At 38.7% G+C, this 22,600-nt stretch overlaps 1 protein-coding gene across 1 annotated transcript; it reads left to right on the top strand.

Moving 5' to 3' along the window:
- The first annotated feature begins 802 nt into the window (after positions 1-802).
- On the top strand, positions 803-21,703 carry LOC128028964 (insulin receptor substrate 1-B). Its single transcript, XM_052616372.1, has 2 exons — positions 803-4,769; positions 19,119-21,703. The coding sequence occupies exons 1-2, from the start codon at positions 1,481-1,483 to the stop codon at positions 19,121-19,123; spliced, it is 3,294 nt and encodes a 1,097-aa protein (XP_052472332.1). The 5' UTR covers positions 803-1,480; the 3' UTR covers positions 19,124-21,703.
- The last annotated feature ends 897 nt before the right edge of the window (positions 21,704-22,600 follow it).

Genomic DNA, 22,600 nt, shown 5'->3' with positions numbered 1-22,600 from the left:
TTTATCTATCTATCCGAATTTCATTTTATCATTTAGATCAGTCATTTTAATTATTAAAATAGGTAGAAATAAATCTTTAAGGTAACAGTTGCATGTTACCACATTTTGCAGTGTAGGATTCGTTTCAAATGATTATTGATGTTAATAAATATCTATATATTTTCTCTTTTTTTGTTGTTGTTGTTGATAAATAGGCTACCAGACAGTTAACTTTCCGATTCTCCGCCAGCTGTAAATAAATAATTCCACTTTTCATTACACTGCATGTTACACGCATTATGTAACGTTAACTATAATTAATCCCCATAGTAATCATAACAATAACATTGTGTACTTCAAAGTATAACGCGCACCTCCACTATGCAATTACACCTGAAGTACATATTGTTATTTCGCTATATTTATCTTTGTAAATAGACAGTAACTTCAACACTGTAAAGTATGACCGACTTTCTATTTGACAATTTTGTGTTTTATAAATTACTCTCACATGGCGTCTTTTCATCACCACCTCTAACTAAAACCTTATAGTGGATGATTCATTTGAATGAATCTTTTAAGTAAACGAATCGTTCTCTTACTGGCTTCCTGACGCATCCTGCAGAAAAGTTCGCTGAAACAATCCGCGAAAATGAATCTTTTTAGTGAACTAATTCGAAAGAGTCGAGTCACTGTGAAGAATCCAAAACCCCACCAGTACGTTTGAATCACATGTCTCTCACAGCCCCCATGATGATTGACAGTAGATCTTTTCCAATCAAACGAGGTCAGTTCTTAAAGGGGCGGGATTCTTAGTTGTCTCGTCACATGCTAGGCTGCAACACCCCCAGTCTGGACTCCTCCATACAAACATACACGAGTGGTGCCTTGTTTTGGTCTGTTACGGCTTCGCAAAAAAAGAAAACTCAGCGACTTTAGGAGGAACTTATTCAGCGGTTCGAATTGATTTGGTACGTTTCCGTTGTAAATAACGGTCAGATGCATACGTTGCGCTCGTGCTTTGTTTAATCGCACTTTTGGGATTTTTGCAGACAACGCTTTGATCTCCGGGGTAAACGGGGTCGTGTGCCGCTGACTGCGCTTGTTTTGATAATGCATTCGGATCTCCTGACTGAAAATGACGCTGTTTTGTCATTTTCACACTTTTGTATTTTTTTTACATCATAAACCTGGTGCTTTCCGGTACTTGCAATATTTTTGAAGATGTCCGATAGATTATTTAAACTTATTTGTAACAATGTAATGCTGCTGAAAAAAAACAAAACAAACAAATCTAAGTCTACTACGTTGTCGATGAACTTTTATAATTGAAGCGCTTGACGGAGCGCATAAAAGTGACTTGTTTAAGTGCTATTTTTCAATTTTCACTCAATGGAACCCCTTTTATCTCAGTGCTCACATTTGAAGAAGAGTGTCGATAAATGCATAACGCTTTGACTTTCAATCCTGCAATTTTTCTATAGTTTATTTTTTGTATACCATGGCAAGTCCGACCACGGTGCAAGGATGTTTTTCGGACGTGAAAAAGGTGGGTTATTTAAGGAAACCCAAAAGCATGCACAAAAGGTTTTTTGTACTGAGGGTGGCGAGCGCCTCCAGACCGTCCCGATTGGAGTACTACGAAAACGAGAAGAAGTGGAGACACAAGTCTGGAGCACCGAAAAAGTCCATTCCGCTGGAGAGCTGCTTTAACATCAACAAAAGAGCGGATTCTAAAAACAAACATCTCGTCGCTCTTTACACCAAGGATGAATATTTTGCCATCGCTGCTGACAGCGAGGTAGAGCAGGAGTCATGGTATCAAGCCCTGGTTGATCTTCATAACAGAGGTAAGGTCCACGAAACTGCTGCGAGCCATGGAGATGGCGAGGATAATTACAGCGAAGCCATGCCGGGACCTGCCTTCAAAGAGGTCTGGCAGGTTATTTTGAAACCAAAGGGTCTGGGTCACACTAAGAACTTGATAGGTGTCTACAGATTATGCCTCACCAATAAGACTATCAGTTTTGTGAAACTCAATTCTGATGCAGCCGCTGTGGTCCTGCAGTTGATGAACATTAGGAGATGTGGTCACTCTGAAAATTTCTTTTTCATTGAAGTTGGGAGATCTGCCGTTACCGGGCCTGGGGAGTTTTGGATGCAAGTGGATGACTCGGTTGTGGCTCAGAACATGCATGAAACTATATTAGAAGCCATGAAAGCCATGAGTGAGGAGTTCAGGCCACGCAGCAAAAGTCAATCATCTTCCAACTGCTCAAACCCTATCTCAGTGCCTGTAAGGAGGCATCATAACAACAATCCTCCCCCCAGTCAAGTTGGCTTAGGTAGACGCTCTCGGGCAGAGAGTGTGACGACCACTTCTCCTGTTAGACCTGGCAAACACAGCCATTCATTCAGAGTGAGAGCGTCCAGTGATGGGGAGGGCACCATGTCCAGACCTGCGTCTGTTGATGGCAGTCCGAGCACATCCCGACCTCAGTCGCAGCGACACAGGGGTGGATCCAGACTTCACCCGCCACTCAATCACAGCAGATCAATCCCTACGCCCACTTCACGGTGCTCCCCCTCAGCCATCAGCCCCATCAGCCTGTCATCCAGCAGCACCAGCGGCCATGGATCCACATCTGACTGCCTCTTTCCACGCCGCTCTAGTGCCTCCATATCTGGATCACCAAGTGATGGCGGTTTCATCTCCTCAGATGAATATGGATCTAGCCCCTGCGACTTTCGGAGCTCCTTCCGTAGCGTGACACCAGACTCACTCGGCCACACGCCACCTGCCAGGGAGGAGGAGATAAACAACTACATCTGCATGGCCAAGCCTGGTTCTCTTCCTGGCACTGGGAGCCAATTGCAAAGTCAATCCAGGGGAACGGCATCAAGACTGGAGGAGCCAGAGCTGGAGAAATGTTTCCGGAAGCGAACGCATTCTTCTGGTGCATCACCGCCAATGCCATGCCATCAAAAGAGTCCCTCACAATCATCTGCTACATCACTAGAGGAATATACTGTAATGATGCCCACATACCCAAGAAGCCACTCTGGATCATCATCGTCATCAACCCACAGGCACTCCTTCATGCCTACACATTCATACCCAGAGGAAGGTATAGACACCTCACAAGCTAAAGACCACAGTAGACCAGATCTCAAAGATGACGGATACATGCCCATGCTGCCAGGCATTGTGCCTGCGACCCCAACAGTGAAAAGCAGTGACTACATGCCCATGAGTCCAAAAAGTGTGTCTGCACCACAACAAATTATCAACCCCCGGCAACACTCACATGTTGACTCTAATGGTTACATGATGATGTCACCAAGTGGCAGCTGCTCTCCAGATGGCACAACAAACTATGGCAAGATCTGGACTAATGGCATCAACCCTAAGCTCTCCATAGAGAGTATGGAAGGTAAAGTGTCATCTTGTGGAGACTACATAAACATGTCCTCAGCTAGTTGTTCAACGACCAGTACACCTCCAGACTGCTTTTTCAACCCTGTAGAAGATCCTCCCAGGCCAATGTACGCTTACTTCTCTTTGCCCCGTTCCTTCAAACATGCCAACAGAAAGCAGGACCAGAGCTCTCTTCGGATATCACTAGGCTCGAGTCGATTGGCATATGCAGACTCTTCCTCGTCTTCAGCAAGCAGCGACAGCTTGGGTGGTCAAGGCAACTCGCAGCAGTCTGCTGTCAAACCCAAAAGGTTAGAGGGCAACGGGAGGCTGACACGTCCAACACGGCTGTCACTGGACACCAGCAAAGCAAGTACTCTTCCACGAACACGTGAGAGTCCCTTCCCCGCTGAGCCCAAAAGTCCTGGCGAGTATGTCAACATTGAATTCAATGACAAGGTGTTTTCGGCGAGCTTAGCATCGCTGTTCCCACCTGGGTTTTCTGGAAGTGATGCTGAGGCCTCATCAGACCTTTCATCATCCGAGTACATGAACATGCAGCTGGGGTCGCAGACAGGGCATTTGTGCCCAGAAATGCAGATTTCCACTTCCTGTTCAGACTATGCCATAATCACTCCATCAAACTCTGTATCCTCCCCTCCACTGCCCTGTGAGAGTACATGTGACCGTGACTACATTAGCATGCAGTTAGCATCCTGCACTAGCTTTCCTGATACTCAAATGATGCTGATGACCAAGGACTTGCCAGATGGAGATGATGCCCCTTCTTGTTCTGTATCACCCAATCATGATGTGACTGCGTTAAGTGGTGCCTCAGGGAGATCGTCTCTGATCGGCCCTTTGTCAGGGCTTAGTGCATTCACACGTGTAAACTCCAATTCTGGGCGAAACCAAGGGGCTAAAGTAATCCGGGCTGACCCACAGGGTCGACGGCGACACAGTTCAGAAACATTTGCTTCCACAACAACCAGAGGGTCAGCTGACACATTGGCCACCTGTCAGTCAGGTGAAGTAAAGCGCCACAGCTCAGCCTCTTTCGAGAATGTGTGGTTAAGACCTGGTGAGGCCTCTGCTACTTCTATCACTCCTCCTGCATCTACAGTAACCAATGGACGAAGGGAAACCTCTTCAGGCACAATTCCCACATTAACAAACCATGACCAGAACGGCCTGAACTACATTGATCTGGACCTAGTGCAGAATGGAGAGCAGCATGTTCCTGACTGGAATGCGTTCCAATCTCGGCCAGTGGAGCTGGGAGCTGTCGAAGGTATAGAAGAGCTCAGTGCCTACGCCAGTATAAACTTCCGGAAATCGGGTGAGAACAGAGGCAATCTCACAAGCAGAGAAGGTAAGACCAAGTGTTTGTTTAAGAATGGTTGAGTATTGGCATGTGTGAGCTATACATTTCTTAGTGTCTTTTTGTCATCAAGCCAACTGTTAACATGAATATCATGTTATTAATGATAAAAAACAGCCCCCATTTGTTTGTGTAGCTTGAGTCTTTGGTGGAAAATCCCTTTCTGAAATCTTAGAAGAGAGGTGAGGGGGTTTAGATTTCCTCCCACTGATGACTGGGCCCTCTTTAGGCTGATAAATGGACATATTTGTGAATGGAGGCAGAAAGGGTTAGCATGTCTACACTTGTTCTCAATGCAACAAAAGGAAAAACAGCACATATATGTATTTGTGAGTCACTAAGCAGCTTCTAGGATGTCTTTTTCCTGGATGGAAGTTTACTTAGTATGTGAGTCAACTCTTCATGTCTTTGATTTTAAGCAAATGCTGTGAGAAGTCTACAGAGCTGCCACTTCTGTGCATTCTCCACTTTGCCCAAGGGTTTGTGTGTCATGCCTGGTTGACTGAGTATTACCGTTGTTTTAGTTTATTTACTTGCCTTTCAGCAAGTGTAGGGTTTCCACCCTTTCTTTTTTTTCCGAAATGTGAATTTATTTGTATTTTATTTGTATTTTTTTTGTATCCCAATGATTGCATATCAAGTTTTAGCAGAGCAGTGTGGGTTTCCCATGATGCATTTAAACTTCTTGCCCAAGTGATGACAATGCTACTACTATTGATAGTATTTTCTATTACCAGTTTCATTTAAGGGAACAAAACATTAATGTAATCAATTTCAGAAAAAAATGTGTGCAAAGTGACAAACCTAGGTGGATACTAAAGTGCACATTTATTTATAGACGACAATGCCATTTTTTTCATATTTATTAAGAATTTATAGCATATGGATAGATTTATAGACATTGTTCCTGTTGTTATGTGTGAACAGAAATGAAATAATTGCTAATAGCTTTTCTTATTCGCATCCATTCTTATTTGTCTTTGTTGTTTTAGCTCATTAAGATGTTGTTTTCACTAAAATGAATGAGGATATGGGTATGGATGGTTCATCCAAAAAAACCTGCATGATTTATTTTGTTATTCTGTAAGAATACAGTTTTTTTACGTACAGTGTCAATGGGGTCTAAAAACACAGAGACATTTTCAGAGATGTTTTCTTTCTGTTGCACTGAACACAGAAAGTCATACAGGTTTGGAACAACATGAAGATAAGTAAGTGATGACAGAATTATCATTTCAGTCAGACTGTTTCTGCGCAACTGTTTAGTAAATTTGCCCTAGTGTGGTCTAAGGAGGCGTTTGTTTTGATGGGGTGAGAACCTGTACCCATATGCTTTCTTGGCTTGGATTGGTCGCTTTGTGTGAGGGTGTTTTGAGCTTGGCTTGAGATATTTAGGGGGGGTGAGAGAGAGCACAGGGGCTTCAGTGTTGCGTAACAATTTTTTATTTTTTTTTTTGACTCTGGGAAGCCCTGTGTGTGTGTGTGTACGCGCCTTAGTAAAGCCCCCTGTGTTCCTCTGGAGACGAGCTTTGATGATGTCGACATCTGCAAAAACGGAAACGCTTCCTCTTACTATCTATGCTTATCTTCACCTGTACTTGTGCATTTTGTGATGTAGTTCTTGATGCAGGGGTTACTTTTGGTGCATTTATTGCATGTGCTGTTGTCAGTTTTGGCAGGATGTCTATCTAAAGCTCCAGTTCCTGATTTCATCTGTCTCCTCTGACACATGTTCTGCTCATGGCATGCTTCTGTGTGGCTCCGTGCCAGTGCCACCCATCTCTATGGTAATGCTATTGCCGCAGTGCTTTTTCCCCATGTCACAGTGAATTAAGGGGCCACAGACTGAGATGCCGGGGGCTTCAGAAAGCCACATTATGATTGGGCAGCGGTGGGGTGGGGCGGGGTGATAGAGTTCTTTGGTGGGTTTGGTCAGAGTGAGACGATTAGAAGCCCAGCCCACCTCAGGCCACCGTGATGGGGTCACCCTTCAGAGTGGCTTCTTGTCCCCTTCTCCCTCTCACTCCCTCCTTTTCCAATTCAACCACGTTTTCCTCTTTGTTGTCTTTCCCTCCCTTTCTTGCATCCTTTAGGAGATTTGAAGTGCCAAGTACTGTGCAGCAGCATGATCGGTTGGGGCGGAGCTTTGGGATCAGATAAGAAAGAAATCCTGGGTATTCGGGGTAGTACGAAAGCATCAGTTCAGGATATGTTTTGAGTTGAATATAGGCTATTGTTTAATTGACATCGATTAATTTGAAGCCTATGAATGGCTGATTTAGTCACTTGTACCCCAATTTTTATAATCTATATTAATGATAATTTCATGTTCACATTTTTAAATCAATGCAAATTATATATTAATATTCAAAAGTTTAGGGCCTGTAAGATTTGTTTCATGTTTCCTATGCTCACCAAGGCTGCATTTACTTGATAAATAGAAAAATACAATAAGACAAGTAATGTTTTAAATTGCAATAACATTCCACAATAAGTTTTCTGTTTTAATATATTTCACCAATGTAAATGTCTTTTAGTGTCATTTTACTGTCAAAAAATTGTAATGCTTTCTTGCTGAATAAATAATTTCTTTCAAAACAAAATCTTACTGATCCCAAACTTTTGAATGGTAGTGTAAATGCATGTCTGAATATTTATTAAGAGAAAATGCCAATATTATATATATTTCTGAACCTTTTTTGTTAAATTTTGTAACACATATACATTTATAAAAAATATAAGTAGCAACCTTCAGAAAATTATTAATAATAACACCAATAGTTTGAAATATTCTGAAAATCATCCCAAGGAATGTAAATCTGTTTATTTATTTATTTTATAATTTCTGTTTTAAAATAATCACCATACTTTATCCTTGACCAGGCAAACATATTAGTTATTAATGTATAGTTAAAAGTAAAGTAAAAGCACACCTTTCCTCAATAAATGACACATTTTGAGCTGCTGTTATTCATGTTTATAGTACAAATGATGCAGTTATGCATCTTTTTTATGTACTTTTAAATCTTTTCTAATGCCTCAATATGATCAGTATTAATAGTGCATTTTCTGAATTTATGCTAAATTAATTGATCATGACCTTATATTACAGCTGGATATAGAAATTCATGAAAATCTCTAGTTGATACATGAGCGAAGAGAGATCAGGCAGGATGCATGTTCATGAAAATGGCTAAATTAGAGATCGCTGTCAAGGTCATCAGTAGTGGGAGGAGGTTGGCAGGTCTGGTGCTCTGTTCTTTGATGAGATCCTTGGAATGCGTGTGAACGGGAAAATGAGGTGTGTGTGTGTGAGGGAGAGGAAGAGAGAGAGAGAGTAGCTCCACAGTTGGAATGTAACCGCAGCTTTTGGGCCTGTTTTACAGAGCCGCTTGTTAAAGTAGACACAGGCAGAGATATGGAGGGATGGAGAGGAAGTAAAGCGAGAGGTAGAAAGGGGCACACAGCAGGAAAAGGAGAGAGAAATATGGAGGGTTTAAGAGATTAACTGATCAAGGCTGTGTATAAGAGGAACCAGAATTTCTCCAATCAGTGTTTCATGTAGAACAACCCTATCATCTATATCCATACAGCACAAAGAATTAGTTTTTGCTTTGAAGTGTTTTAAGACAGCAAGTAAAATGTTTGCTTAATAGGGTTAACCTGCCTCTTTCAGCCATACAAATTGTTAACAGTACCCAAGGTCAAATATTGGCAGATGCTATAGAGCACAAATGCCAACGAAATGACAAATATTTGAGTAATGTGAAATGCATGGATTCCTCTATTTGAAGTATTCTATTATACTTCTGTCTAGTTTCATACTGATTTTGTCTTTAGACTTAATAGTTCTGTATCTGATATCGCGTGTAACTATAATTAAGAATTTGTATTGAATAATGTCTTTAAATGAAAAAGTTAGTTCAAAATTCAAACATATATGATTTTGTTCCATGAAAGAAAGACAAAAGTAGAAATTAAGATGTACAAAGTACATATACGGTTACAAAAATCAGATTGTATGAGTGTGTGCAGTTTATGTTGTAAAACAAAATGTCCAAATATGTTTACCACAGGAACTGATTTAGACTTCCAGGGTTTGATGTCAGCAGCAGCACTCATTGAATGTAAGCTTCGAAATTGTGAAATATTCTTCACACAAAGATATAATTTGGCTTCATTCAGTTTGATATGCACCGTACGTTAAGTTTTTATAGATATATATTCATCTGAAGAATGTTGTACAAGTTTTGGGTGAGAAAGTAATGACAGGATTTGAATTTGGAGTGAATTCTTCATTTCAATTGAAATAAATGGAGAACAAAATGTTTTTGCCTTCTTAGAAATGTCGACAAAAGTAACAATACATCTCCGTTTCTGTCTAGTGTTGTGAAGTCCAATATCCTTGTGATTACTCTTCTTGCTCATCTCATTAATGTTGAATTTTATGTGGTTATTGTATCATTTCCACATCAGAGCTTTGCGTTTAGCTTTATCCGCCAGAGATAGAACCACATAAACTCCCACATCCCGTTTTGTTCTTCAAAGTCATTCTAAGTGTGTCAGTAATTTCACACAGAGTACTCGCACTGCTAATGTGCTGCTGACTATTTAGGGTGAGGGTCAGAATGGAAGGATGTGGTGAGCTTGGCCAGGTATCAGAGTGTTCAAGCCCCCACCAACGAGACTTGGCATCGAACAGGTGGACGTAAGCCATGGGTTTGTAAGGGAATGATCTGTGCCGCTATTCCACCGATGCTTGACAGGCATTTGAACTGACTGAATGAAAGTGGAGTGTTTTGCATTGTCATGCACTGATAGGTGCCAGCCGCAAGTTGAAACGGTATGGTCTCTTGAACGGGACAAATGGGTCTGTTTATAGGAGATCACAATGTCTGGACTGATGAGGTAAAAGTGGAACCTGTTCTATCTGTAGCTTTAAAAAAAACTTTGTTCTTTGACAATGCTAGATGTGCTCGTCAAGACATGTAAGGATGTCAAATGCTTCAATGCTTTAAAGAAATACTCCACCCCAAAATGAAAATGTTGTCATTAATCACCTATCCCAATGTCGTTCCTAACCTGTAAATACTTTGTTGATCTTCGGAACACAATTTAAGACATTTTGGATGAAAACCGGGAGGCTTGTGACCGTCCCATTAACTGCCAAGTAAATTACACTGTCAAGGTCCAGAAAAGTATGAAACCTGTATGATTTATTGATTGCTTTAATTGTTGTTTATAGTTTTGACTACTGACATTTTAGTATATTGACATCCCTAGTATGTGTTTCTATGTGTCTTTCATATTTCTGTGTAGTCCTGTTGAGCAAAAGTGCTGAGTCTTTGTTTGTAAGTTGGATCTGTATTTTAGCCCGTGTGTGTGTGTGTTTGAGAGAGAAGCAGTACTGTTCTTCCACTCCGCCCAGCTCCGTTGGTCTGGACGAGTTCCTCATGGCCCAGTTGGATCCTTCAGCTTCATGTCCTCACTTCACCCCAGCCACACACACTCGTTCTCTCACTCATTTTTATTTCTTTCTCTCTCTCTCTGGTCAGGGTTGGGGCAAGGCCAATGCAAGAACAGAGAGTTCATAAAGATATGACAGGAGAAGTCGTCAGTGTGAGCGAGAGCGCTTGTTTTAGGTGATGTGCGATATTTACGACTCTGAATTCTTCTTTACGGCGGTATATTTGCTTTTAGAGGGTGGCAGTAAATCATTTCTCCTCTCAGTTCTCCCCACAACAACATAGTAGACGCCATCCAAATGAAGCTGTGGCAAACTCACAGACTGAAATTTGTTTTTGCTTGTGTTGCATTTCTGGCGGTAAATATGACCTTGGCATGAAGCCGAACGATGTTCTGGGATGTTTCACAGAGAGGCTTACGTACTGTATGAGTTTTTATAGGTCTCTCTTTCTCTCTCTCTCTCTCTCTCTCTCTCTCTCTCTCTCTCTCTCTCTCTCTGTGTGTGAGGTCAGAGGTCTGACCTTGTCGCTGAGGTCAGAGCGTCAGTGGAAAGTTTATCAAGTGAGTCCACTCAGGCATGCCTGCGCCTCAAGCAGGCTACCTTTTATTTTCATCTTTCTCTTTTATTCACCCCCTGTGTAACATGGTTTTAGAGTCGTGTGTTCAATCTCATTGTTATCCGTTGCCTTTTGTTTAAGGGCACATCATGCGAAAGCTGAAATAAAACTGATTATTATTTTGAAAAAAATGTATTCATATTTGACATATTTGAAATCATTTGACAGTGGATTACAAATAAATTTGTAAAATAAACAATAAATATTGAATAAAAATAGAATAAATATTGAATAAATATTGAATAAAACTATAATTAAAAAGGAAGTAAACACAGTAACCAACAGGGCACTCAGTATTCTGGGAATTTTGTGTGCATTGGAAATCATATTTTTCAAATAAAGCCAGGGTAACTCTCATTTTACTTACAGCACACAGTGATGACATGAATATGACAGTGGGCGAATGCATAAAGCGCAGCATAATTTGAAATCACGAGTTTAACGTTTAAAGCATTCAATTAACATGGACCGACCGTCATACAGACAACACGCGATCATGCTGGATAAAAATGCACACTTCACAAGATTTCACAGCTGGAGGCAAGGTTTGTGATATTAAATGTTCATTAGTCATACAAAGACTGAGCAAATGAGGGAGAATGTACTGTTCTCAGCGTATTAAAAATAAAAGGCAGGCACGCCGTCAAATAAAAGTCAGGCCTCGAACACATTGGCCAAGCAGAAAAATTTATTGGCCGATGCTGATATTTGCAAAATGCCAAATATTGGCCGATATATCGTCCAACCACTAAATATTACAGTCAAGATCTCTAAAAGAATGACTGTGGTAAAGTAATCCATATGAAAACAACGCAATCTCCATTTTTCATGTCTCCCTTCATTATCTTCTGATGGGACCATGCTGAACACGCTATTCAGATTATAATGTTTCACTGAAGCGCGCGGCTTGAATACGCCCACACAACTGAAGACAACGCAGCGAGACTGTTCTTCTTTTATTTTTATTTTACTGATTGCTTCGCGATGAAAGGAATAAGACATAATTCACCCCAAAAAGATGTGATGTGGATTACCGCAGGATTTGAGATTTGGATATCCTCAGAAAAAAAGAATGAAGCGCTTTATTCAGCAGTGATCATAAACATGAGTAAGTCTCTTTTTATTTATTTATATACTTGTATTAGGTTTCACATAACGTGTAAACATTTTACTAGTTAGACTTTTTCCAAACTATTATTCCTGACTAAATGTATAATCAAGTGAAACATTATGAAGTTTCAATAACAACATACACTACTATACCATTCAAAAGCTTGATATAAATAATATAAATGTAACAAATAAATGTAAATTTTTTGTAGAAAAATCGGATTGTTAAAAGAATTTCTGAAGGATTGTGTGACTGGAGTAATGATGCAAAAAAATCAGTTTCAAAGTCAGCTTTGATTGTTCCTAAACTGTTTAACTGCTCTCGCAAGAGAATATAAATATAATTAAATTATGTTGTGGGATAATGAAATATATTCTAAATAAACGGGCCTTTGTCTTCTCAGATGTAAATCACAATGATATTCATGATAGTTGACACCTACTCGCATATGAATTTTACAAACAAAAAGTGTCTTTGAAAATTTAAATCAATATATTGTTTTCTGTGAGTGAGTAAACAAAATGATTTTCACATAATTTAGAAAAAACAATTCTAGGCTTCAAGCTCCAGTTCTCAAAAGTCCCGGGAACCAATGTTCTGTATGTGTTTTATGGCCTTATTCAACTGATTTAACATATTTTTCGTTTTTCATTAACCACACATAACTCAATATTTGTTTTTCTCAATTTCTGCTGCACACAGCCCAGTTTGTGCTAATTACAGTGAGATTTGACTTTAGCTATTTAGATGTTTATAAACAGCTGTTAAAGGTAGTGTCATAACCATATATTCTCATTCACAGGGTATTTTAAGATATTTGTAATTCCATGTATGCCAAACTTCAACAAATCCTGTATATATTTACTGTTATGGTATTAAGCATAATATGGTATTTACATGGTACTTTTTGTATCAGTCCAAAGACTTTATTTCTTTAGAACATCAGCTACCACTTTCAAAGTCTTTTCTCACAAAAACATTCTGTGGCATTGAACGATAATATCCTTGTATGTTAATATATTCCTTAGTATTTCATCATGGTAATGCCTTAAAAACATTGTACACCATGTCCAAAAACATGAACATGTATCAAATATTACTTTGATATATAACTTAACTTACTACTTTAACTATATATATATTTGCTGGATTCAAATATAATGGTATTTATGTGATAATTAAATGTGCAAGTACTATAATATTTCAATGTTTCTTGGACACCGTATCATGGTAATACAGTGGCAAGTAGCTTGGATACCATATCCAAAAGAACTTAATTTTACCATGTTTTTTTGTGAAGGTCATAAGTCATATCTTTTCTCCCCCTCAAAAATTCTTCTATCAAAACATGTAACCATGTTCAAAGTGTGACCGAACCAAAGAGAGCCTTTGTGAGCAGTGTGAAGTGGGTCTCCATAAGCCTCCTCTGATAAGTTCTTTTGAAGATCCGCCGTTTCTCACGTCCGAGGAAATGCTTGGAGTCCGAGACAACGAACAGCAACGGCCACTTTCACCTCACATCCATATCAAAAGAGGCCAGCGGTGGATGGCCATCTTGGGCAGAGGGAAAATCTGCTGTGAGTCTTGTAGTTTACAGCTCCTAGGATGAGTGCGGCGGTGAGGGGAGGAGAAACCCAATGTGTGTGTGTGTGTCTCAACTTGCTGAAGTAGGCAAAACATCTGGTGTGTGTGTGTGGGAGATGGAAGTTTTTCCTTTGCTAAAGGGAATGGTATTTGGCACAGACTGTCTCTTCCACATCACACACACAGAGCTGATACAGCCGCTTTGTTTTTCTCTGGCCCCTAAAGAGGCTGCACCAATGTGTTTGCTTGTCACAAACACCAACATTTTAATCCCCATTTTGTTTCGGAATGTTTTCAACCTTTTTTTTTTTTTTCATTTTATCAGTCGTTTTCTCTGATAATCAAACTGCATCTAAATTCTGCATTGGTGTGTTCCTTCATGGTGTGTTGTGGAAACCTCTGATGTGGTTTTGTGTGTGGTGTCTCCCCCAGTGCTGTGGGAGCGTGAAGTTCCCCAATCGTGAGGCAGCCGGGAAGTTCCTAGTCATCGTTTTGTTACTGTATGAGTGGGGGGTTGTCAGTGTGTTTTGGTTTTTAAAGAGTTTACCCAAAAATGAATATTCTGCCATTTACTTACCCTTGTGTTGATCCAAACCCATGAAGTTAATCTTCAAAACACAAATTAAGATATTTTTTTATGAAACCTGAGAGGTTTCTGTTCCTCCAATGAAAGTCCAGGTAACCAAAACTTAGAAGCTCCAAAAAGGTTATAAACACATCCATATGTTTCGAGTGATTTTATCCAAGTCTTGTAAAGAGATATGATTTCATTATATGATTCAATATTACATTAGGTTATTTATTACATCTGCACAATGATTGACACATACATTCTTACACATATGGGCTGCATTCAAAATCACATTCTCTTTGAGTGGTAATTACTAAAAATATATGTTCTATATAGCATGAATTTAATCCAGATGTACTGTATTCGCTATGTTTTCATTGTCATTCACCTACCAGGCGTCTCCCTTGGCCTCATGGGATAGTAAAGTGTCCATTGGATGTGCATTGCAGTAAAAAAAAGAAAATGTCTTAAATGGGTTCAGCGATCTGTCATGCCACATTTAAGAGCATCAAAATGGCATTTTTTGTTTGAATTTGTGATAAAGATTTACATAATTTTAGAGCACATATTTTGTTTCTTATCAGCGTAACAAAGCACAAAGCTTTTTATGACTATTGGATGGGAGTTGTGCTGTAAATAATGTTCAGTGAAGAGAAAAAAACACTGACCTGGAAGCCTTGGCTTGAATTATGGGTGATTCATAGGGTCAAATTGAACCTGCATTAACTGAGCTATTTTTTAAAATTAGATTGTATAATCATTTTATTAACATTTGACAGCCCTAAATTCTACACAAGGTCTTCTTCACACAAAAGTTACATTCAGACTCGTTTCTCTTCCCCTTTAGATTTACAGGATATAATCGTCCCTGATCTAAGGCTGTGCAAAAAATGGAATGCGTTTGTTTTTTTTATATTATATATATATTTTTTTAAATCCACATCTCGCCAATGAATCGCATTCCATTTTTAAACACAATATTGCGTAGCTTGTCAATGAACTACGGCTCTGTGTGTAAATGCCGCTCCATCTGAAAGCATGTTCTGGAGATCTACTACCAATCACAGAACTGACTTTACCGATGAGATGCGCATGACAATCCCATTTGATTATTTGCACAGCCCTACCCTGATCCTCAGCTTTTTTAAACAATCAGCCAATTGAAATAGTTTGGTTAATTGCTTTTATCGACCGATATCGTTTGTGGGCCTATGTATTGGTGAATCCCTATTTATAACCTTTTTGAATCTTTTACATTTTGGTTACCAGGACTTTCTCAGGTTTCACTAAAAACCGCTTAAGTTTAACGATTAACTAAAGTTTTATGAGTTTGGAAGGGTGAGTTAATGACAATTAGTACTTTTTTAATGTGAACTATCTCTTTAAATAAGCATTTCTCACTTCAGAAGTCTGGGATTCAACAAGAGCCTGTGGTGTGTGTGTGTGTGTATGTGTGTTGGCATCAGCGTTTGAATGTTCTCGCTCAGCGAATATGACCTGTGTACTGACGTCAGCTGAGCCGAATCACCGCACACACTGTGGCACACATCTGTAACAGTATCCCTCGCAGCGCGTGGGGATGGATGTGTGTGGAAGTTTCAGCGGGCTAAAAATGTCTCCACTCTCCCAGGTCCTGGCACAGCATGCCTGTGTGTGTGTGTGTTACAAGGCTGAATGACGTTAGTTCATTGAGCTCATGGTGGATGAGCACCACCCCTCACTCGCGGCCTTATAAGGTTCTCTGCAGAGTAAAGCTCCAAATCCCACTGCTTCAGACGCTGTATGAGTGTGCAGATAACTTACTGTAGTGTGGGGTGTGTGATGTTACAGTACGCTGTAATGCGGGCTTCTATTACATGTGCTTATTTTAACACATGCATGTGATGCATGTTATATGTTGGCGGCATTGAAAAAGGCACACGTCCCAGCTTTGGGAAAGTCAAGTTGTTGATCTTTTTATCAGTGCTGTAAAGAGACCTGAATATTCCCACAGTCCCGATCATGGAAAACCGTGAAGTGTAAGAGGGGATGTAGAAGGTGAAGCATGAGATATCAGTTGTCATTCGCAGCACCAAATGGAAATGGTCTGTTTAAGTACCCCAGTTGGGCCAGATATAACTTGAGCTTAGACAATGGTGTGAGATTTGGTTTGGGATAACCTGTCTGGAAACATCATTTTTGTAATTCAGTTTTGTGACACTTGTGATAGAGAAATTACACACTTTACCTTTTTTAAAAGGTGTTTTCCAGGTACTTTATTAATAGATATTTTTATTTAGTATAACTACACTCGAAAGTTTGGAGTAGAGAAGTTTTTACTGTTTTGAAAGAAGCAAAAACAGTAATATTTGTGAAATACTATTACAATTTTAAGATAACTTTTTTTCTGTTGAAATATATTTTAAAATGTAATTTATTCTGGTAAACAGCATTTATTGGACAAAGACATCTTTTGTAACATTAAACATGTAATTACAGTCACTTTTGGTCAATTTAATGTATCCTTGTTGAATTAATTTATTTATATATATATATATATGTGTATATGTATGTATGTATGTATGCATGTGTGTGTGTGTGTGTGTGAATATATATATATGTATATTAAGTACATTATTCATTAAGTACGTTTTAAATTATATGGAAATGCTATTTATTATTTTATCTTTTTTAGAGTTCAGTATTGAGTAGAGTAAATTTATAATTTAGTCCACCACCTTGGACAAAACATATTTGTAGTCATGGTATTACTTTTGCATTTCAGTGGATTCTGTGATTTCCATTTGTGTAAAATGTCTGACAGATATTTGTATGTTAAAAGGCATATAACCGGACAACCTGGTCAAGTCATGGAACATAGAACATGTTCTTATTCTGCAATTTTGTTCATATGTGATGCAACATACACTGGAATCAAGTTCATAGATGAATGGCTATATAGTTCTGTAGTCTTGTCTTTTTTGACATCATAAAGATTATTTTGGGATTGACACATCATGCATGCTGTGGTGCGCTAATTCCTGGTACAGAATTTTAGAATCTGAATTCTGGAAATGCAGAATACTACCAGTAGTTCCTGCCCCTTATTCCGGGATGCTGTGACATCCGGTAGCGGCATTTTTGAGTGGTGCTCCCTCTCTTTTTTCCCACGCTACGTGTTTGCACAGTCCGGCAGTTTATAATTTCACCCTCTGCAATTTTCTCCATCTGTCTGGTTTTCTAAGTAAAGAGAAAGGAGGCCCTAAAAATGTCTGCACTATAAAAACGCTTGACGTCGGGTTTGCTGCAGAGATGTAAGGGGGCTTTCATGTTCTCAGCGCTGCACTATTAGACCTGCGGCTCTCTGCTCTGCTGCTGCACAGCGCTGTATTTATAGCTGAGGTTTGTCTCAAGCCACTGCCTCTTCAGCTCTGAGCTCAGCCCTGGTCCTTCCCGTACATTTAAACTGGGGCCTAATCATGACCACGAGCTCCGTGCTGGGGCCTACTTCTCCTCGGCTCCATCACAGGGCCTACTGTCATGCTTTCTGTGTGCAATTAAAGTAAGTAATGGAAAAGTACCCCAGAACTGGTTTCAGAGGTTAAGTGAGGAATTAAATCTGTATTTGTTTTGAATGTAAATAACAAATCATGTCAGTCGTTCCGTGTTGTAATGGCTCGTTCTCTTTCATGTATGACATCATGACCACTGTGTCCAAAGCAACGACAGCTTCAGGTAAAAGGTTTGGGCACATAATCAGACCAGTCTAAACAAATAAGCTCACTCTGATACAGGCAAGGTTGTGTATTCCAGGGTCCAGCTGGTGTCAGAATAATGTCAGCTGGATGGAAAGAGGGCAGCGGTTTGTACAGGAACACATGTACACGGATATAAACACTTGTAAACTTAGTAAAAGTGAACGTCACAGTTGACCTCATTTACTTTCTGTACTTCTTTCTTTCTGCTGTGATGCATAAATAAAAAGATGAGGGAGGAGAGCATGCAAGATGCAAATGTACTATCAAAGAAGGCTTTACAGTATGTGCGGCTCACTCTTTTCAGTTGGATCTTTTTAATGAATCTTTTGATTCACTTCACAAAAACTGAATGAGTCCGGTCTTGAATTCCACTCACTGAGTCCATGATCTGGTACGGCTGCAAAATCTCACAGAGCAACAGTTAAAGTGACCGCATAATTTTGGTTATCAAATATCCAGTTTCACATCACATTAGAAATGCGCATGTCTTTTCATGTCGACTTTAAACCCGTGTCTGAAGTCACGACCAATCATAAGCCCAGAATTACAGCACATATGAGTGACGTCTTAATGCCGTCACTTTGTTGATGGTGAACAGGTGTGTGTGCACTAATGCTTCCTGTCTACATTCTGATCTTTTAATCACAGTCAGTGAGAGTGTTATATAATGGGAAGAGCTTGCAGTTGTTTGTGTGCGTCTGAGTGGATTAGACGTGCGATTGAACAGGGCAGGAGTCAGGAGCGCCACTTTCGGATGAGGCTCACGTACACTTTTGAATGGATAAAGAGAGGCAAACAGAAAGAGAGCAGATTGTCTGCATCAGGTCTTGTGCTCTCTCTCTCTCTCTCTCTCTCTCTCTCTCTCTCTCTCTCTCTCTCTCTCTCTCTCTCTCTCTCTCTCTCTCTGTGTTTGTGCCAAGCAATGATGTCATAAACTTTTGGCTCCTCTCAAGCTGTTCAAATTTGTGTTGAGTGTTTCCAGGGAAACAATGATGCTTGTTTATCAACCGTTGTCAAGGTCAGTTACTCCTCAGGCCGAAAGAAGGATCCAAGAAGGAGAGATGTTTTCAAGTAAACGAAGAAAGGGAGGATTTCTTTGTTTTTGTGTGTGAGAGGACGCTATAGACGAGCGTGTTCCTAAAAAAGCAGATTAACAGTGTGTTTCTACTCTAAATAGTGCTTTTCGGGTTTATTTTGTGTTGTCTGTAGCTTTTGATCGTCTGACTAACGTTCGTTTCTCCTTTTTTCCACCAGAATGAAGAGTATAAAGCCGCCGCATCTTCAAGCGTCAAGACTCAACATCTCTCCCTGTTCACCAAAAGCCGGACCTCGATAAACTCACTAACCTTCCAGACCCACATTATCACCCAGACGCTACCAAAACCATATGGACAATCAGACCTCATAGCATCACGTATCCGGATCAAGCAAGTGCTGGATTCCACTAACCATAAATCTCTCTCAAGCGGACTTTCGCTGTGCTCCCCTCTTCAGACATTACCAGACTTTACTGTCCAACTGTTACAGACTCGGTACAAATCAATTTCTACCGTCAAACATGGTAAAACGGCACCTTTTGAGATAAAGGCCAATGGTACTGCAGTAGTAGTGTAGCCTCTCAAGCAATGTTCCATTAATAATATTTATGTAAATGATGTTACTTCACTAGTAGCCAATGTACGACAATTTTTTTTTTGGTACAGGAATGCTTTACGAAGCAGCCATATTGTGTTGGGTTTGTACGACAGTCCCCAACAGTGTTGATTGTACCTGTTTCTGTCAGTTCTGCCAGATATTTCCATTCCATCTGGAATTACATGTTGTGATACAGCTCTCAGTTAGACACGTTCATACACTCAGTACAGAGAACCTCAAACACCCCCCGACATCACCTCAGGATTTTACAAGAGTTTACACACACACACACACACTGTGTTTCAGCACTGTGAGCTGTGAGCCATGACTGACCCTCATGCTGCCAAACACACAATGTGATGTCTGTCAAACCCATGTTTCATTTCATACTTAGTCAGATTATATCCCGTGGTGTTTATTTTGGCCTCCAACCACAACTTCACCCCCATTATTTTTTTATTATTATTTTAAATCATTTTATTTCTATTTTTATTTTATTATTAAAAACTTTTTTTTAGCACAAAAATCAATAAACGATTTTTAATAATGAATGTATATCTCATATAGAGTATATATGGCTTCCAAACAGAACTATGAATCATCTTGGTACTATTCATTTTTTAAATTATTTCATTTCTTTTTAAAAACATTTATTATATATTTAAAACCTTTTTTTTGTTTGTTTATTGTTTCCATGCTAATGTAATTAAAGCATATCTCATAGATATTTTTTGGCTTGCAAACAGAACCCATCCACAGAAAAAATTATATATACATTTTGGTACAAATTTTCTTTCACTTAATTTTTAGTTTTCAATGATATATGCACAGGTATGGTTACCATAATTTAAATTTTTACATTAAATGATTACCTGATGAACAATACAGAGATTTTGTGAATGATGAGGGGCGGACTTTTACTTATTTATTCTATCATTATCGTCACAAATGAGGCCTTACAGTCCTGGTTGGGCTCAATAAAGAGCTTCACATTCATGGGTGTGTAAATCCCAGGACTGAACTAACATTTCTGATCAGATTGTATCAAACTGAACAATTGCTGTAAGAGTTCACGTAAACAGTCGATTTTACAGGCAGCAGTGCAGTTTTTTTTTTTTTTTTTTTTAAGCATTCTGCTGTTAAACCTTGGAAGCCAGTCAAAGTTGCTATTTTAAAGTTTTATTTCATTGCAGATTTATCTTTAATTTCATAAGATTTATTTTTGCTTAAAATAACTCTTGCTGGGGCGATGGTAAGTTCACAGTAACCGGTTTAAAAAAAAAGTAAAAAAATAAATAAACTCAATGTCTCATGTTTGCTGCTGAAATTAAATATATGATGAACAATCTGTAAATTATTGAATGAATAGAAATGTTGGTTCTCTTTTGACAGTTAAAGTATTTAACATTTCAAGGTTGGTGTTTCAATTTTTATAATTTTTTTTGCCTGTATAATCTCAACATATTTTTAAAATGTGTCTACTGTTCTTATGCGCAATCTTTTTGTGGGGAATATTTGCTTTTATAGTAAAATGTGTAATCCAACCTTTTTAAGAGAATGGTACGCTTCTCTAGAGTTTCCTTAATTTTTTAAATGATGCTTATTAATGAATCATGCACATCAGGGAGTTCCGTTTTTCCCCCACTAACTTTGGATGGAATTGCTTTTGGAAACCTGTTACACTTGTGTTTTCCTTAGTTCTGATTGGCTGTAACAGTGGTGTTCCTGAAACCTGATAGGCCGTTCTAAAGGTTACCTGTCATTCGATAGGTTGCAGTTGTCGATTTAGCACCCCGCGGTTGTATTGCGATACAGGGTGTGGGGCATCACTCTTCCCACGATTATGTGGCCAAACCTTCAACATCTCAACCAAACTTGTTCTCCTTTGTAAATACTGTAGAAATGAAAACCAATGATTGGTGGATATTGGACTGACCAGTGATGTTTGGTTTTATGCATACTCAAAGCAAGCAGATGATTGGTCTTCTTGAATGAATGAATGAATTGAAACATGTAAACAATGTGAGTGTTTATACAGATGAATGGATGTATGCACCTGTAAACAAATATGTTCGTTTTAATTGAATGAAATGACAAGCAGTAAGGAGAGGGCTGTGTAAACCCCTCCCCTCCCCCTATTTAGAAGAATGGTATCTTCTGGAACCTTGAAGTGTAATAAAGTAGAAGCGCTTATCTTTTCTGAACCTGTTGTTTCCTGTGCTCTTTATGACACAATGCATCCAACACAAGTGGCTTTATTGTAAACTGATGCAGCCCATTCCATCATCATCATATTCACAATGTAGTATGGCTTTGAGTGTATGTATATATATATATATATATATATATATATATATATATATATATATATATATATATTAGTAATTGATAATGCATTTTTATTTATTTATTTACTTATATGTGCTATTGGCACAGATTTGATTTAATTAACCATATATATTTTTCTCCTGTAGCCTTATGCGATAAATATCTCAACTTTAGAAGACAGGTGCTACTTGTCATTAAGGTATTGTTCATTGTATTCTAAGTACTAAGTATTTGGTTTGTGCTTTTTTTGAAATAAGCTTCACTGCCATTTAAAATTTTGAGTCTGAGAAATTTAGCTTTTTAGTAAGTAATAAATTCTTTAATTCAGTAAGAATGCATTAAACTGATGCAGTCAAGACATTTAGAATGTGGCAAAATATTTAAATCTCAAATAAATGCTTTGAAATTTCTATTTATCAAAGAATCCAGAAAAATATAATTTCTTAAGCAGCAAATTTAGCAAATTATAGTGATTTCTGAAGAATCCTGACACTTGAGTAATGATGCTGAAAATTCAGTTTTGCATTACAAGAATAAGTTATATTTCAAAATCTATTAAAATGGAAAACAGTAATTTTGAAGTTAAATATTTTGACAATATTACTGTTCTACTGGTTTTTTGATCCAAGAAATGGGGCCTTGATAAGCATTATCAGAAACATAAAAAAAGAAAAATAAATAATAATCTTAAAGATGACTTTTAAATGGTGGTGGAATAATGTTTTTGCCTATACAGTATGTCTGTCCTCTAATTGAATTTTACTACATCTTGG

The sequence above is a fragment of the Carassius gibelio genome, chromosome A15 (genome assembly GCF_023724105.1).
Source record: "Carassius gibelio isolate Cgi1373 ecotype wild population from Czech Republic chromosome A15, carGib1.2-hapl.c, whole genome shotgun sequence".
Lineage (NCBI taxonomy): Eukaryota > Metazoa > Chordata > Actinopteri > Cypriniformes > Cyprinidae > Carassius > Carassius gibelio.
Note: the sequence above shows the minus strand (reverse complement) of the source record. Positions and strands in the feature narration are given on the sequence as shown.